Source organism: Geotrypetes seraphini, chromosome 7, assembly GCF_902459505.1.
Source record: "Geotrypetes seraphini chromosome 7, aGeoSer1.1, whole genome shotgun sequence".
Classification (NCBI taxonomy): Eukaryota; Metazoa; Chordata; class Amphibia; order Gymnophiona; family Dermophiidae; genus Geotrypetes; species Geotrypetes seraphini.
Window position 1 is genome coordinate 173,080,245 of NC_047090.1, and position 18,851 is coordinate 173,099,095.

The window sequence follows — 18,851 nt, forward strand, 5'->3', positions numbered from 1 at the left end:
AAAATATTTAGGACAGATACGTTTACCCCTGCCTTTCCTTGACCAACATGCTGCCAGCGTGTCGTTGCTGAGAGCACCATGCAGTCATTTTTTTCGGTGATGCGTCAAAACCGCGGAGGACAAGGCCGGGCTGACATTTGAGCGCAGGAGAAAAGCGTACTTCTGCTTCCGCCGCTTTGAGGCTTTTCCTTTTGCGCTCTAAGGGGGCATGGTGGGAGGGGGGAGAACCCCGCCACTACACATAGTAGTCCTTGGGCTCCCGCTGGGGGGGGGACACCGGGACCCCCCCCCACACAAACTGAAAACTTCCACAGTGCGAAAACGGGAAGGAGAATGGGATTTTTCCAAGTTTTCAAGTTTATTTAAGATTTGATTAATCGCTTACTCAAACTTCAAAGTGATGCACATAACTAAAATCCCTACAACTTTCAGGGGGACAAAACATACAACATATATCTAACAGACAAATTTACGCAGCTTGAGGGAGAAGGGAAATAAATACAATAATTTAAAGAAAATGAGACAAAAAAGGAAAGGACAAAAGGGAAGGTGTACTGGGAGTTTTTAATGTACTGGGGGGGGTTTCCCCCCCCCCAACAGCAGAGCAAGGACTTTTAAGTGTAGTCGGGGGTATCCCCCCCTCAGACCGTAAAAAGGAATGCCTCAAAGCGGCGGAAGCAGCGGGGCGCTTTTCTCCTGCACTCAAATGTCAACACGGGATTGTTGGCATGCCGTTGTCCTCCATTCTTTTGACACCCTACCTTTGTTTAAGGTCATGTTTCAGTTTGGAGGTCATAGATTTTCACTGGCCTAACTCAATACTGTTGGTTGTTGAACGAGGAAGAATAACTCTTAAAAGCTAGTTGTAGTCTACCCCCATCTATTTAATTATTTAAAAAAAAATTCAATTTAAAACATTTTATTGAAGGAATCAAATAAATATACAATAATATAATAAATATTCTTTACAATTAAATTCAAAATTCAAATATTCCATAAATAGTTTTATCATTCCTCCAAAATATATTTTCCATATTACCTATTCATAATACCATACGCACACACCACACCTTTTCCACCTTCCCCCTTCCCATCCCCCCAAAATGTATTTCCAATTATAACATTGTAATTAATTATACAAATATACAATTCAAGATATTCCAACTATTATCATCATCAACCATATTCCCTTCCCACCCCCTCCCTTCCTGTGACATATTTGAACGTCTCGATCATGTCTCCCCTCTCTCTGTGTTCCTCGAGCGAGTACAGCTGCAATTTACCCAGTCGTTCCTCATACGGGAGATCCTTGAGTCCTGAGACCATCCTGGTTCAGCGAATGGCCACCGGGATGGTCTCAGGACTCAAGGATCTCCCGTATGAGGAACGACTGGGTAAGTTGCAGGTGTACTCACTCGAGGACCGAGACGTTCAAATATGTCACAGGCCGTAACGAGGTGGAAGAGGATCTCTTTTTCCTTAAAGGACCCACAGCAATAAGAGGGCATCCGTTGAAAATCAGGGGTGGGAAATTTCATGGCAACACCAGAAAATATTTCTTCACCGAAAGGGTGGTTGATCGCTGGAATAATCTTCCACAACAGGTAATTGAGGCCAGCAGCGTGCCAGATTTTAAGAAAAGATGGGATCGGCATGTGGGATCTCTTCATGGAGGTAGTTAGGGGGTGGGCCATTAGTGTGGGTAGACTAGATGGGCCATGGCCCTTTTCTGCTGTCATGTTCTATGTTCTATGAAAGATGATACATATTACAAAGTGTTAAGATGCAATGAAAGTCTCTTATTCCTCAATATAAAACATTAAGAATCATACTTCGAGCTCTATGGGAAAGATTTTGAATATATGGATTCCAAATTTTCAAAAAATAATGAGTTCTTCTAGGAAATTTACAAACCTCCCAAACCTCAAATAAAATTAATTGATGGAATTGGTTCCTCCAATGCCAAAAACTAGGAGGATCTTTCTGTAACCAATACTGTAGAATACACTTATGACCAATCATACATGCGTTCTGAAATAAAATATTTCTTCCTAATCCAAAACCCCCACAAGCAGCAGCTTTACCAAATAATTCCCCCCTTACAGATTCCACTAATTGAATATTCCAAATAAAGACAGACACAAAAACATATATTCTAGCACCCGTTAATGTAACGGGCTATAAGACTAGTGATTTAATAAAAGGACATTGCCACAATGCGTGAGATAAAGTATTTGGGTCTTCCTCACATTTGATACAAATAGGAGAATTAACTAAACCTGCATGAAATGCCTGTACCTGTGAGAAATATGCCCTATGCAACACTCTATACGTACATTCGCTCCATACATAACCTTTAACAATTTTGGGCAAACGATAAATAGCTTGACTAAAATCTTGTAGAGAAATCTGAATCCCCAATTCATCACACCATTTTTGTATAATTATATCATATGTTCTATTAGGAATTATACACCACCACCACTTATTTAACAAAGATACAGAAATTGGAACCTCATTACTTTGATTAAAAAAAATTGAGAAACCTTTCACGCAGTGGCGTACCTAGGGTATGTGGCACCCGGGGCCCATCATTTTTTGACACCCCCCCCCCTCATGGAAAAATTATTATTTTTTTTTTTTTGCAATAACCATGAAATGGAATAAATGGTCAGAATAGAAACAGGCAGTGAAAATTTTCTTTTATTGAACCTCATTTATGTAACCATTATTCCAAACATAACATAACATAAATTATGTCGGAATTGTCATGACATCAGAAGTACATATGGAGTAGTTGCAGGTGATGCTTGGGACAGTTCTGATTATGTTAGTTTGGTTTTATGTGTTTTTTGAATAGAAGGGTTTTTATTTCTTTTTTTAAGGTTTTGTAGTTTGTGGTCGAGGTCAATAGGTTGTAGAGTTGGGGGTCAAGTGTTGCAGCTCGAATGGCTAGGAGGTTGTCGAACAGTTTTTTTCTTTTGACGTTTTTGGTTGGAGGGTGTGTGAATGGTGCGTGAGTTCTCCTATGTCTGTTTGAAGTGGATTGAATTATTTAGCTGAAGAAATTAGTTACCCCCCCATTCCACACACATTAATTCTCTTCCATTTTTGTTCCCATTATAAAAAAACACTGATAAGTTCCCAGGAAAAAAATACATTAAAATAAGAAGTGAAAACAAAGGCCCCTACAGATGAGAACATAACATAAGAATAGCCTAACTGGGTCACACCAATGGTCCATCATGCCCAGTAGCCCATTCTCATGGTAGCCAATAGTGCTGCCCGATTCAGAGAAAAATATTTCATTCGATTCGATTCACCCTGTTGAATCGATTTTTCGATTAGATTCACTGTTAATGACACCGCTTTTTAAGTTTAAACAAAGTATAACAATAAATTTCACAACAACAATAAATTTCACAAAGTACTTAAAAAAAAAAATCACATTTTTCCATTAAAGCAGTTCTGGAGACATTTGCTTGAACAGTCTTTTTTCCCAGTCCATAAGCAAGCAATATGAAAAAGATTTCCTTAATTATCTACTCAAACATTTTTGCTATTTACTTTCATTGTACCTAGACTATTATTCAGTAGAAAAAATTTAGTTTGTTCAATCAAGCAGAACATTCACTCATAGAAGTCCAATGTCCACACAGGATTTGATTGAACAAACCATATTTTTTCTACTGAATAATAGTTTAGGTATACTGAATAGCAAAAATGTTAAAGCCACACAGAAAAGCAGTAAAAGTCAATAGGTTCTCCAAGTGGGAACAACCTGATGTCTCAGCACTTGAGGAAAAGACCACGTAATAATGTTTATAAGATAAATCATATAAATGATTATACTGAAGCAGGGTGTCCTCAGCGTGAGAGGTAAGCGAGAGGAGAGAATTCTCCAGTGCTTTACACAATAAGGCTCCTCTGCCTGCAGTGCACACCATCATAGGACACCTCAGGTGTGCTCAAATTAATCAATGTGATAAATTAAACAGTGATAAACAATTGGTCAATCACAAGAGTGCAAGATCAAACAGGTTGTTCCCACTCAGAGAACCTATTGACTTTACTGCTTTTCTGTGTGAGTAGATAATTAAGCAAATTTCTGATAGCCTACAGAACTGATTCTCACCTTCCATCCCCAGCCCCCAAGACTTACCAGACCCCCCCTGCCGATGCATTTACTTACTGCCTGAACTGGATATTAAATCGTGGGGAAGAGAGGAGAAATGCGGGGAAAGAGCCAGCCAAAACTAGTATTTGTTGCTGCTGAGTGCACCAATCCAGGGCAAGCAGACGCTTCCCCCATGTCTTAATAACAGACAATGGACTTTTCCTCCAGGAATTTGTCCAAACCTTTCTTAAAACCAGCTACGCTATCTACTTTTAACATAACTTCTGGCCACTTCATTTTTAAGCTTAGATCTTTCCTTCCAAACAGAGACCTTGCTAGATGTCAAATACAGCACAAGGTAACTTCACATGGACTTAACTGTGCAGGAAATGAATCTCCTCATACACCCACCATATAGTGCAAAAATGTGCAAAGGTCTGTTTTTTTCTTTCGATCACTACATAGCCTAATGCCACACAAGCAGCGCTGTTACAAACATATTCTGAAGGTCAATGCTAAGGTTGACAAAGTTTCCTTCCTTGGACCAGAAGGAGATACTGACAAACCACTGGAAGAGATTCTAAAACAACTACCCAGAAATAACACCCAAAGACCCACTCAGTGTGTGAACCAGTTGAGTGGAGTGGACTAACTGGGGGTGGAAATGGGCCCAGAGTTTGCTCAGCAGAATTTCCCAGACTACCTCTTCCTCTCAACACACTGACATGCTACCACCACCACCAACACTAGGAACACCTCACCGAGTATGCCAGCAATGCTTATAAACTTTATAAAACACATTATTATATTTTCTTATAAAGCATATATTTTAACTGAACTCAGCCTTGCCATTCACAAAAATAGAAAAATTCCCATTTCAAGCTGTCTCATGTACACTTTTCAAATCTAACATATTGTAATCACAAAACAGAAAATAAAATTATTTTTTCTACCTTTTGTTCTCTGATCAATATTCAAATCTTGTTGGTCCCAGGCTCTTGTTGTCTTGCTTGCCAGGGTCTCCTTTCTCCGTGCTAACCATCCGTCTGCCATCTCTGTTCTCCCCTTCCGTTTCCCTTCCCTCTCCCGGAGATCTGGCATCTTTCCTTTTTTTTGTCTCCATCCACAGATTCACCTTTTCTCAACTCCCCACCACCCCAGGATCCACCATCTCTCCCTTTCTGTTCCCAACTATCCTCCTATCCAGTATCTCTATCCCCCCTCCACACCATCCCCTGTTTCCAAGTTCTCTCCCTTTCTGTTCCTTCCCTCCCTAAATCCCATTATGCACCATCTCTCTCCCACTCCTCTGTTTTTAGACCCATTATTTCTAACCCCCAAAGTCTGGCATATGCACGTATCTTTGAACCCCCCCTTCCCTCTCTCCCTCTGTGTACTTTTACACCAGGACCCCCCCTCCCCCGAAGGTCTGTCCCCCCTCAGAAGGGCTACACCCCACCCCTGAAGACCTGCACCCCCCGAAGGACTTTACCTCCCACCCGAAGGTCTGTCCCCCTCTGAACGCCTAAACCCCACCCCTGAAGGCCTGCACCCTCCCCGAAGGATTGTACCCCCCACCCGAAGGTCTGTCCCCCCCTGAAGGCCTGCACCCATCCCGAAGGCCTGCACCCACCCCGAAGGCCTGCACCCACCCCGAAGGCCTGCACCCCCGAAGGCCTGTCCCCCCCCCTTGAAGGCCTGACCCCCCCTTGAAGGCCTGACCCCCCCTTGAAGGCCTGCCTGCTTGTCCCCCCTTGAAGGCCTATCCCCCCTTAAAGGTCTGCCTGTCCCACCCCCTTGTAGGCCTGTCCACCCTTAAAGGTCTGCTTGTCCCACCCTCTTGTAGGCCTGTCCCCCCCTTGAAGGCCTGACCCCCCCTTGAAGGCCTGCCTGCTTGTCCCCCCTTGAAGGCCTGTCCCCCCCTTGAAGGTTGGCACCCCCCCAAAGGCCTGCACCCCCTTGAAGGCCTGTCCCACCCCCTTGTAGGCCTGTCCCCCCCCTTGAAGGCCTGCCTGCTTGTCCCCCCTTGAAGGCCTGCACCCCCCCTTGAAGGCCTGCACCCCCCCTTGAAGGTTGGCACCCCCCCAAAGGCCTGCACCCCCTTGAAGGCCTGCACCCCCTTGAAGGTCTGCACCCCCCCCCGAAGACCTGCACCCCCCTTGAAGGCCTGCCTGCCTGCCTGTCACCCCCCTCCCCCTTGAAAGTCTGCCTGCCCGCCCCGCCCGCCCCACCCTGAAGGCCTGATGCCCCGACCCACCCCGAAGGACCATTCGCCCCCCTGGCCTCCCCGCACTACCTATGAAGCAGCCGCAGCAGGATCGCGACGTCAGCTATCTTTGCGCTGCTTAGGAGCTGCTTCCTGCGCCGGGCTACCTTAAGCTACTGCCCCCCCCACGCCCGAAGGACCGCTCGCCCCACTGACCTTCCAGCACACCTATGAAGCAGCCCGCAGCAGGATCGCGACGTCAGCAATCCCTCAGCTGCTTGGGCGCTGCTTCCTGCGCCGCGGTCCCGCCCCCTCCTCTGACGTCAGAGGAGGGACGGGACCGCGGCGCAGGAAGCAGCGCCCAAGCAGCTGAGGGATTGCTGACGTCGCGATCCTGCTGCGGGCTGCTTCATAGGTGTGCTGGAAGGTCAGTGGGGCGAGCGGTCCTTCGGGCGTGGGGGGGGACTGAGCGGCAAGGCCGGGAACACCCCCTCAGGGCTGGTACCCGGGGCGGCCCGCCCCCCCCGCCCCCCCCCTAGGTACGCCACTGCTTTCACGAACACCTAATGAAATACCTCCTCTTCGTGTTTTACCAATATAATGTGCCAATTGCATATATTCAAATAATGATCCTGGATCACTACCCACCGTTAAGGAAATATCTGGAAAACTCCTTAACTTCCCAGACTCATCCAAAATCTATCGAAATTTATCAACCTATTCCTAGGCGGCATTACAAAAGTAGCATTCACAGAATGGAACAAACGAGACTTATATAAACATCTCAAATTGCAGATCATTCCATGCAAACAGTGGATTCACAGATCCTCACATTACACTCATCCTAAAACCAGCTTTAAGAAAAACATCTTTCATTACTATAAAAAGTGTCATTTTAAGCTTTGCTTTTTTTTTTTTTAATTTCTGACTATCAGAGAGAGCCCTTTGCGGTCCAGTTAATTTGTTCCACAGTGTTACTCCTATGATGGAAATGGCGGAGGTTCTCATACTCTCATAATGTGGTTTTTTAAAAGCCCATCAGTGACAATCGTATCGCACCCTCAGATCTCAGAGTTCTGAACGGTCGGTAGCCATAGTTTGCCAAGGAATCCATTGGTCAACCCTTATTTCTGCAAACTCTAAGAGCATCACATAGCCTACTAACTGAATATTTGACCCTGCCTCGATTTGACCTAATGATTGCACAGCTAATATTGTTTAGCTAAGGGGCAGTACGTTTTTGCATTTAGCATAACGCACCCACAGTGAAGGTGTGGTAAGTATAGGGTTACCAGACGTCTAGATTTCCCCTTTTCGAGGACATGTCTAGGGGTCCAGATGGCTTTTAATTTATAATCACATCTAAAGATTATCATCTTTTTTTATATTTTATTCCCCCTTACCATTGTTCTTACCATTCATGTCTTCTTTTCTAATAAATACTATTGTAGTTCTGCCCTCTTTTCCTTATGTATCTGTTAGTTTGTATGTCAATCTGTCAAATTTATGAAATTTATTGTAAAAATTAGTATATTGTAATAATTAGTATATGTGTATACCTTTTTAATTTTATTATGTAAATCGCTTAATAAATTAAATAAGCGATTCAATAAATTAAAAATAAACTTGAAACTTTTCAAAACCCAGTACTTTGTCCGGGTTTTTGAAAAGCTTCCTTGAGATCGCATCGGGCAGGGTGGAACTGGGGCAGGCCAGGGGGGGGGGGCGGGTCTAGGTGGTCCAAATTTTACTAAAGTAAAATCTGGTAACCCTAGGTAAGTACAAAGCCCATGTCGAAATGCAGAAGGTATGCCCAGCATCATCCCTGCATTTAGCACTTAGGCAAACACCACACGGGCAAAGTGTTTTATATTTTACTAGACATCACCGGTGCTATCTGCCAATTCACACAACATGGTGTCGGCCCAAATTAAAAAAGTCAAGATATTCAGTGGCAGCAAACATCATCCAGAAAAAAGGTTCCCAATCTAATGCCTCCCACTCCATCCTCCTCTCAAAGCTCCCCCTAAATAGCAGACCTTCCTCCTTAAAGGCCCCTCCAGTGCCCTCTCCAAAGCAATTTTTTACTTTTCTAACCTCCCCAGACTTACCTGGGGGGGTCTGCCTACCAGTGTTGCGAGGGGCGCTGGCAACCCTCCTCCTCTCGCCCCCCCCCCCCGCGCGTGCACGCCCCTTGCCTTCCGCCGTACCTTTGGTACGTCTCCGGCGCGAGCAACATTGCTGCCCGCAACAGCATCGGCGCTCTCTCTGGCGTCACCTCTGTGTGCCGCGCCTACAGCAAGATACATCCATAGTTTCACAGTTTAATTCTCAAGCTTTTTAGCACCTTTATGAATAGTCACCTTTTTATTCTCCCTCTCCCCCCATTTGAATTTCCTTTCTCCTCATTGGTGAGTGTGGGGGGGGGGGGGACGGGGACGACGACGACGACAACATTTCAGAATCAGGCAACAATCCTATTGGGGGATTTTAAATAAGACCATTAGCAAAACTGCAATTAGCACAAATATTAAATACTGTATTTTAAAACATTTGAGTTTTTCCAGGTGGTCTCTTTTCCTTTCCTTATTATGAAGGGGAAAACGGGATCTTTGATATAGAGAGAACCACTTTAAGCACTTTTTTAGGATATGAACTAGAAATGTAAGTTTTATGGTCGATAAAGAGCCGCTTTAAGTCACTGTACGCTTTACCTTCCTTGTGTTCACTTTTTTCATCATCTGCAGGCAAAGTAGAGTTGAACAGTCGGACTGAGGACCTTCTCCAATTTGCTTTGCCGGAGAGCCTACCCCCCTCCCAAACCAGAAGAACCACCTTTAAAGAATAGATAGAAAATGTTCTTACCTTACTTTTGAGGCTTAGCTGCCTCTTGATGACTATCAACTGTGCCAAAATGGACAACTTTTCTAAAGCTTACACCATTGATCACTGACTTGACGATGGGGTTTGACTCTCCAGAATCAAGAAAGACAAATGGGTGAACGTCTTCTGAAGAAGCTTCTTCATGCTTCATGGGGTTTGATGACTTGGAGGCTATCCCGATTCTTCTCTTCACAGAAGGCACTCATCTTTGGTTATTGCCTAACCTCGGCGCAGAGGAAGCAAGCAACGATGTTCAACAAGGGGAATGCTGCTGTCGACATTGTATGAAGCATTCCCGAGGCCGAACGTTGGTTGTGAGAAGAACGATGCATATAGTTAATGCAATCAAAACTATGCATGTGGTTTCAGATGGGGGGGGGAGGAAGTACAGCCACAGAAAGCAGGCACTCTTTTCTGCAAGTCATTTCTCATTAGGTAATAATGAATTAGAATTACCTGTGAGGTTTGGAAGACCACAGCAACAAGGATTATAACCCTTCATAGTTAAAATGATGGCATAAAGACTGTTCAGACTGTCAGGTCTGCCCAGTTTCGGTCTTTTGTCAGATTTTCTACTCTTTTGACCTCCCACACATAAATTAACACCAGTTCTTCCTCCCCCCCCTCTTTGTCCATTAGCTCGACTCACTCCTTTTCCATACTGGAGTGTATACCAGCCTCCACCATCTCTGCAAGGAGGCCACGTCACACCTTGTAATATTCTTCAATTCCCAACACAACACCAATATTTAATGCAACATCCAGGCGGCGTCTTTTGCTGTATTATCAGGTGCGCTCCCGAGAGAGGTGCTGGAGAGTAAAACTGTGACTGAGTTCAAAGAAGCGTGGGATGAACACAGAGGATCTAGAATCAGAAAATATTAAAAATTGAACTAAGGCCAGTACTGGGCAGACGTGCACGGTCTGTGTCTGTATATGGCCGTTTGGTGGAGGATGGGCTGGGGAGGGCTTCAATGGCTGGGAGAGTGTAGATGGGCTGGAGTAGGTTTTAACGGAGATTTCGGCAGTTGGAACCCAAGCATAGTACCGGTTAGAGCTGTAGATTCTTGCCCAGAAATAGCTAAGAAGGAAAAAAAAATTTTTTTAATTTAAATTGAATCAGGTTGGGCAGACCGGATGGACCATTCGGGCCTTTATCTGCTGTCATCTACCATGTTCTACAGAAATTCACATGACCATCAAAACTAGTGAGGCTGTCGTGCAAAACAGCTGGGCTCCACATGCCCACCAACTTTTGGGTTTTGATCCTGGTTGCTCCCTGCAGCATATCCCAGCTTTCTTGGAAACCATGTGCAGCGGAAGCATAGTTAGGTGGGGTTCAAATAGAGCAGCTGCTCCCCAAATGGATTTTGAATGAAATGGTGCCTGTGCAGACTGGCCCTTCAATCTTGCCTGTTTTACAAAAAGCCTCCTCCCCCTGGCATCACAACTTAGCTATGCTTCTGCTGTGCAGGTGGTCCACTGCCCTTAAGTGTTATAAATAGAAACCTATGTAATTAGCGAACATAGAAGAGGTAAGACTAATAGGAGAATGTTGAAACCAAAGCAGATAAAAGTCTAACTTTGGGCAGCTTAAGAATAAAACTAATCAAGAGATTTGTGAAGCATTTGGAATTTGTTGAAACACAGGCACAGACACGCCCACATAGGCTTACCATATGTCCGGATTTACCAGGACATATCCTCTTTTTAGAGGACTGCCCAGGCTAGGGGTTGCCAGATTTTCCGTTTGGAAAATCCGGACCTCCTAGCCCCACCCCCAACCCTGCCCCTAGCCCCCCTCCCGCTGCCTACCTTGTCAGACAGGAAGTCCGCGCATACTCAGATGCTACGTGATGACATCACGTGTGCGTGATGTCATCACATAGCGTCCGCGCATGCACGGATTTTCTCCCTTCCCGACGCAGCTTTTCAAAACCCGGACAAAGTGACATATTTTAAAAAGCCATCCGGACCCCCGGACATGTCCAAGGAAATCCAGACGTCTGGTAACCCCAGTCCGGGTGTTTTTGAAAACCTGGAAGTTTGTCCAGGTTTAGGAGATTGGGGTCACCTCTGGAGGGCGTTCACACATGCGCTCCTGCATGTGATGTCATCATGTTGCAGGTCCTCCAGACGTAGCCCCAAGTTCACTGAAGGAAAGAAGAAGTTCAGAAGGGGGGGGGGCTAGAGGCGGGGCCACATGTCTTGTATATATAAATATATGGGAAGAAATTATTATTATGTATTTAGGGTCCTATTTACTAAAGATGAACACTAAGCAAAGGATCTAGATCAGTGTCCTGCAAACTTTTCGGTGCTGAGGCACACTATATCTGGTGCCGTGGCTGGAAGGCATCAGGAAGTACGCAGAAGTCGACATCATCACGTCGACATCTGCGCATGTGTGGAGGCGCTGCGGCCATGGCGCTGAACTTGTCCCTTCGCCAGTGGGGGATCCTGTAAGAGGGGGTAGCGGGAGGGAGGAGGAGAGTCGTTGGCGTCAGGCGCCTGCCTACAGGACGTGCCTCTCGCCTGTAAGCCTCTCCTTGCCGGCGTCTCGCGGCACACCTGGAATCTGCTGGGGCACACAGTTTGCGATGCACTGATCTAGACAAATACCAGCTCAACGTCGTTATTGTCATAAAACCATAAATACTTGAGATGGCCATGTGTTCTTCTGCTGTGGATCCTTCGCCTCTTTTCCTGTGGACCTGTTTACTTAAGTGCAGTCACGTTTCACAGTTACCATATGCCGGTTGCCAAAAATAATGCACAGCAACTCCAAAGCCTCTGTGTTACATGTTGGGGGACATTCTTAGCATTTTGCAGAGATGATCCACTCACGAAGGGGAATTCAGTAAAGGTCACCCAAAGTTAAGTGCCAGCAACGATGTGCTCTAAGCGCAGATTCTATAAAAGCAAGTTCTGTGTGGCATTGTCTTTAGAGAATACTAACTCAGAGCACAATTTTATGCCTATCTTTGGGCATGAGCTCTCATACTAACCAGAGCTAAGACTGTGCCCAGCTACTGTCCGGTGTGGAAATGCATGTATTTTAGAACTGTGCATCTAAATCCTGGGAAATCACCTGACCTGCCTAAGCCCCTCCCTTGGCCACGCCTCCTTTGGAGTTGTGCATGAGATAAGCTGAACTATAGAATAGAGGCGTGGGGCAGATTCGTGCACAACTAACCACTTACCGCCGGTTAATGCAGTGATTTGATGATCAACTGTTTAGTTGATCAATTAGTTCGTGTGTGTACATCCAACTTTGGGTGACCTACGCAGAATCTGGGGGATTTGTACATTAAGGGCATTTCGGAAAGTGGGTGCCTTCTTTTAAGCACCCTGATAAAGACTTGGGGTTTCCCAGCTGTAACAGCATCTGGGTGTCCAGATTCCGTAAAGAAATACCGGCGAAAGCCAGCATTGACGTGTTTAAATGTAGGTTTGAGCATTTATGCCGGGTCTATGGTGGATATAAGTGTTAGCATCTAAAGGTGGCAGATTTAAGCATACTCTGTAAGTTACATTAATAAAAGGGAGCCCTGTCCATGCTTCACCCAGGTATGCGCTGTAGGATTTTAATGCATAATTACAGAAGGACTGCATTCTATATATGATACCTCAACGCAATTGTATAAAACATCTCAGAAGTTATATGCAACTTATTGAATCACGCTTAGCACCCATACACATGACTAACTGTTAGGCACACCCATTTAGGCCAAATAAAAACCAGGCTTAAGTACGTGCGCCTAAGTTGTGGGCAGATCCAGGGCAGGATTAACCAATGGGCCCAGTAGGCACGTACCTAGGGCCCAAAATGGTCAGGGGGGCCCGATGAAGGAGGGCATCAACATTGTTTTTTCCAAACAGCAATGGGCCCCTCCAGCATCGATCAGCAATGTGGGTCCCCCCCCCAGTTGGCAACGCGGGCTTCCCCCCGATCGGTAACGCGCCCCCCCCAATCGACAGAAAGTAAGACAAGCAAGCAACGCGGGTAAGAAGGGTAACGGGAACTGTAATTTTGCAAGCAGTGCTGCTTGCCCAAAGCTTCCCTCTGACGCAGCTTCCTGTTTCCGTCTGGGCGCAGGGTGGGGTGGCGCGGGGCAGGGGGCCCAGTGTACTTGTGTGCCTAGGGGCCCTCGACAAATTAATCCTGCCCTGGGTGGATCTGGTGTATTCTGTAACAGTAGGCCTAACTTTTAGGAACACTCGCAAACCACCCATGCTCCTCCCCCCTGGCCACGCCTCCTTTTGAGATTTTTGCACTAGAATTTACAGGCACTCTTTTATAAAATATGTTTAGGAAGCTGTACATGTAAATTCTAATTAATGCCAATTAGCAGCAATTAGCACCTGCTAATTGCCAACTGTAGTGTCTTTTGGCTTGTTAAACAAGTTGAGCACGCAACTTTGGTCACCCTGTACAGAGTCAGCCCCTAAGTGTGCTATTGCTATTTACACATGTAAGAAAATGCTTAAATTTCGGTGACCTCTTATAGAACGAGGGAATGACTACATTGCAAATAATAAGGATGCCATAAACGCGTAATGAAGGTGCTTAAGTGCATCTGTGTTATCCATCAGCACCTCGCAACTAGCCGTGCGTTAATTGTAAGCTGCAGCCCCTACCTTGGCCTAGATGCACTAAAGTCAGCGATCAATCTAACGATCGTCGCCAAACCGATTTTGACTGGTTTAGTGACCATCATCGCATTTGCCAACCCGGCGCACCGCGTGGTTTTCTGCACAATCGCTCATTCTCCGATCTGGCCGTGCAAATAAGGCCATTAATATTGAAACGCCATGTAAACTAGCCGAGCAATTGACGCTCTAACATTGCTTCGCGATTCACACACACAAAAAAAAGCGATTACTTTTAGCGATCCAAAAACAGCGACAGGTATAGACCAGTCGCTTACGCGTCTTACCAGTAGTTCAGCCCTGAAATTAATATAATATTTATAACATTGATACCACATAAAATATAAAAGAGAGGGCGGTGAAAAGATGGGGCTAATGAGCGAAGGCTAAAATTTTTATTCCTCATGATTAAAATATGTACAAGCTGTGCCAGAACTTTATACATGCCCCGCATTTGCTTAGTCTGCTGCTACCTCTCCGCCCCTTCCGTAGGGCCTCGATGTGCGCACGTATGTGACAAGAATGATTTATGACCGACGCCTTCAACGTGCACCAATGACGTACGGCATATGACGTGCTACAATAATCCACGCCTATGACTGACGTAGCATATCTGGCGCATGCGTACATTGTCGCTGTATCAACTGGACTATTCTGCGCATGTGTGAGAGTCGCTCTCACTGCGTTCGATCGGACGGGATCGAACAGAGATTACGGCGAGCCTCCGCACCAATCATCTGCTTGCAGACTTGTTTGAGCGTCGATTTGCTGTTTCGGAATCGGCCAAAACATCGGCCCACAGCCATCCACACGGTCTTATTGACCGTGTTTAGTGCATCCGGCCCCTTTTCTCCGCGTTTTCGGTCGGTGTTGGAATTCTTCAATGCTCACTGCAAAGCCACGATGCTAACTGCTAACCCAAGCTCACACTGTGTTAAATGCTTAGCACACTTTAGCACAGTGGTCTCAAACTTTGTGGCCCGGGGGCCACATGCGGCCCGCCAGGTACTATTTTGAGGCCCTCGGTATGTTTAGCATAATCACAAAAGTAAAATAAAACTGTTTCTTGATCATATGTCTCTTTAGCTATAAATGACAATATTATTATTAAAACTTAGCCAAAAGGAAAGATTTATAAAGAGTTTTACCTCATGCAAAATTGTCATTTCTTTAATAAGACATTAACTATTTTTTCTGAGGCCCTCCAAGTACCTACAAATCCAAAATGTGGCCCTGCAGAGGGTTTGAGTTTGAGACCACTGGCTTAACTGTAACCAAGACATCCTGTTTGTCTTTTCGAAGCAGAGCTGAGATTGTGATGTCATAATGCCTCATTCCACCAATAAGAGCCAATCTCATCAGTGATGTCACAATGGCTAGATTGTCCTGTTCTCCCCTCTGCCCTCCAACCCAGCCAGCGGATTAACCGTTCTCCTTAACTCAGTGGTCTCAAACTTTTTAACAAGACATTAACTATTTTTTCTGAGGCCCTCCATGTACCTACAAATCCAAAATGTGGCCCTGCAGAGGGTCTGAGTTTGAGACCACTGCTTTAGCAAATAAGGCTGTTGGTGACGTTTATGGCCAAGTATGAGGGACCGCTGAAACGTTCTCTGAGAACTTTACAACCCCTCGTAGTCAAGCAGTCCACGTAAAATGTTAGCAAGGCAACCGAAATCCACATTTTCACCCAAGAGAAAAATAATTACGCACATCGCCTTCTTTTCCGGCTTTCATCTACCTGACTAACACGCTTTTGACAAGACGGGCTTGTTGCTGAAATCACATTCCTAACCTACTCGAGAAACAAAAAGATCGACGTTCTGTCTCTTGTTTAGAAGCTGCGAAAACCGAATGGCAGAGCGATATGTTAGCTTTAAGGCCTGTATGAACATATATTAACAGTATTCCCTGCATCTGTACAAAACTGATTTTTCTGTAAGGATATTGTGTGAAAAATAGTGCATGAATCTAAAAATCTGCCTTAGTGACTGTGTGCCACATGTACAGATGAAAACAAACATGGTTTATAGAAAAATCCATCAAGTGGTTAACTGACAGCAGAAAAGAAACTGTCAAAAACAAATATTGAAGATATAATCAAAATATCTCTTAATGTTATTTATGGTGTGCTCAGTCCTCCAATATAAAAGTCATGAAATAATCCGACTAGTACGATGCGGGGGAGCACCTGTAGTTTGAAGAGCAAATTTTTTTTTTTTTGGGGGGGGGGGATTATTCTATATGGTGATACATTTGTGGGGGTTATGTTCTTGGAGTGACCGCGAAAAGTGAAAAACCGCAAAAAATGAATGCAGTACAAAAATGCCCTCCCCGCTCCGTTTTTGGCTTCTCGACGCCATGGTGACGGCGCGTCGTTCTCAGCCGAGCAGCTGCTGTCATTGGTCGCCGTCGGCTGGAAGGCTTCATCTCGCGTACGTGCTCTACCGCTGCCACCGATATCCTCTCTCTCTCACCCCCCCCCATCTCCCTCGCAGCGGCCGCGTGGCCACCGAAAGTAGTAGGTACCGCTGAAGCAGCTGGCGGGGCCAGATTCCATGGTGTGAGGGGTGGTGGTGGGGGGGTCAGATGAGCAGCAGCACCGGGGGTTGGGAACCGTGTTCTCCGAGTCGCCTCCCACACGGACGCAAGCTGCTGCTTCTCCTCACAGGTCCTTCAGCTGAGCGCCGGCCCTTCTCGAAAGCAGGAGAAAAAGGAAAAAAAAACCATGAATGACTGAGGCCAGGAACCGCGAATTTGCGGGGGAGTACTGTATATTTTTTCACGGATGACGAGGATAACTGTGGATTGGTTATGGCAATGTTGGTGATTTTTTTGAAAACGAGGGATGGTATTGAGTCATGGTTTTCATTTAGCTGATTACCCGGCGTTCCCTGGATATTTATTTATCGCAACCATTTGTCGTTTTTGATCATTTTTACATGTCACCCCCTTCCCACTCCCACAGTATTTTTTTCCCAGATAGTAAGTCATATGTATACCAAGTTTGGTTGAAATCTCTCCATGCTTTTCAGAGTTATGCTGGAACATACATACACACACAGATACATCCGATTTTATATATGTGAGATAGTTCAGCAGAAAAATTGCTGCAAGTTATCGAGAGTGGTTGACACCTGGAATGCTCTCCCAGAGGAGGTTATTGCGGAATCGACTGTCCTAGGATTCAAAAGCAAACTAGATGCACATCTCCTTACAGGAGGCATAGAAGATATGGGTGACTAAAAATTGCGCCAGGTGTACGCCTGGCAGGGCTTCCGCGTGTGTGGATCGCCGGACTTGATGGACCGAAGGTCTGATCCGGAGATGGCGCTTTTTATATTCTTATGTTATTATTTGTTGAAGGTACAATGGCTGTGGGGTGATGGTTAGTCGTATTATTTCATGACTTTTTATGTTGGAGCACTGAGCACACCATAAATAACATTTTAAGAGATATTTTGATTTTATTTTCTTTATTTGTTATTGATAGTGTATTTTATGCCATAAAATTTAGTGACCTGCATTACTGCTTTGAAGTGCTAATTGTGAATGCAGAATTACAGTTTTTTATTCCCTTACATTTAAGTAAGTGCAGAAAACAAATAACATAAATCAATGTTTGTCATGTTTCTCAAAAAAAAGCCATTAATATATATTTAGTATCGAAGAGGAATGCACAAGACATATCTAATGTACCAAAAAAAAAAAAAACCTTTGTTACACAGAGAAAATGTGCAGTACCTGCTTTAAAAAAGAAAACACAATTTTTTTTTTTATTTTAAATAAAAATGTACTTTAAAACCCTGGGTGTGTTGCTTTGCATTTAAAAGCTTTGCATGTGTTTTCAAGCGTCAGGTAGGATACGCAACTAGACAACAGCAAATAAGTCAATTCCAAAGACGTTCACATGTTTACTGGCAGCTGATAAATGCACAGTGTCATTATCCACATGTATCAAAAGGTGAGTTGGACAGTTCTGGGTTGAAAACACATCTTGCTGACAGGCACTGTCAGGAAATCGAAGGGATGCAGGGAGAGTGAAGCGAAGGCAGCAACCATAAATTATCTATATGCTGTTTAGGGTTACCATATGGCTCCAGAAAAAGGAGGATGGAATGAGACATCCGGGTCTTACTTCTATTGGTTTCAGTAGAAGTAAAACTCGGATGTCTCAATCCATCCTCCTTTTTCTGGAGCCATATGACAACCCTAGGTGGGGCCTGGTTCTATAAATGTTGCCCAGGAAGGCAGGCGACTAGTAAAATGTCAATCAAATCTAGGCGCAGTTTATAAAATGGTGCCTACTGGCGCTTAAATAGTTAAGCCCCAGTAGGCACAAGTACTGCAGGTGCATGCAATGTAAGCATGGGCTTTCATCATCTACATTGTAGGCGCCTGCCAACTAGAGAATGACACGGGGACTAATTTTTTCCAATCCTCGCGGGAACTCATTTTCCCGTCCCCATGAATTCTTTTCCCCTCCCTGCCCCATTCATGCAAGCTCCATCCTCATCTGCACAAGCCTCAAACACTTTAGAATCATAAGTAGCAACATTCTAGAGCTCAGATTGTGATGTCATAATGCCTCATTCCACCAATGCCTAAGCTCCGTCCTCATATGCACAAGTCTTGCTCAAACGCTTTAAAATCATAAGTGTTCAAGGCTTGGGCAGTTAAGGCAGAGTTTACAGGAATGGGGCGGGGACAGCAACAAAACTTACGGGGACGGGACTACTATTTATTATTTCTATAGCGCTGAAAGGCGTACACAGCACTGTACATTTTAACATAGAATAGACGGTCCCTTCTCAAAAGAGCTTACAATCTAATTTAGACAGGACATTTCAGGTTTGAGGAGATTATGGTAGAGGAAATGATACAGTGGGTCTAGGTATCTGACAGCAGTGAGTGGGAGTTAAGAGTTGAAAACAGTTTCAAAAAAGTGAGCTTTTAGCTTGGATTTGAATGCTACTAGAGACGGAGTATGAC

The 18,851-nt window shown here is 44.9% G+C and overlaps 1 protein-coding gene across 2 annotated transcripts in view; it reads left to right on the forward strand.

The window, feature by feature from the left end:
• PRIMA1 (proline rich membrane anchor 1) overlaps positions 1-10,120 on the forward strand; it is a 94,823-nt gene extending 84,703 nt beyond the window's left edge. For both annotated transcript variants that reach the window (XR_004540137.1, XM_033952328.1), the window contains one exon: positions 9,071-10,120. Coding sequence is in view for 1 of the 2 variants with exons in the window: in XM_033952328.1 (XP_033808219.1) it covers positions 9,071-9,098 (28 nt within the window). In the remaining variant the exon portion in view is untranslated. The remainder of the gene's footprint in view (positions 1-9,070) is intronic.
• Positions 10,121-18,851: the final 8,731 nt, after the last annotated feature.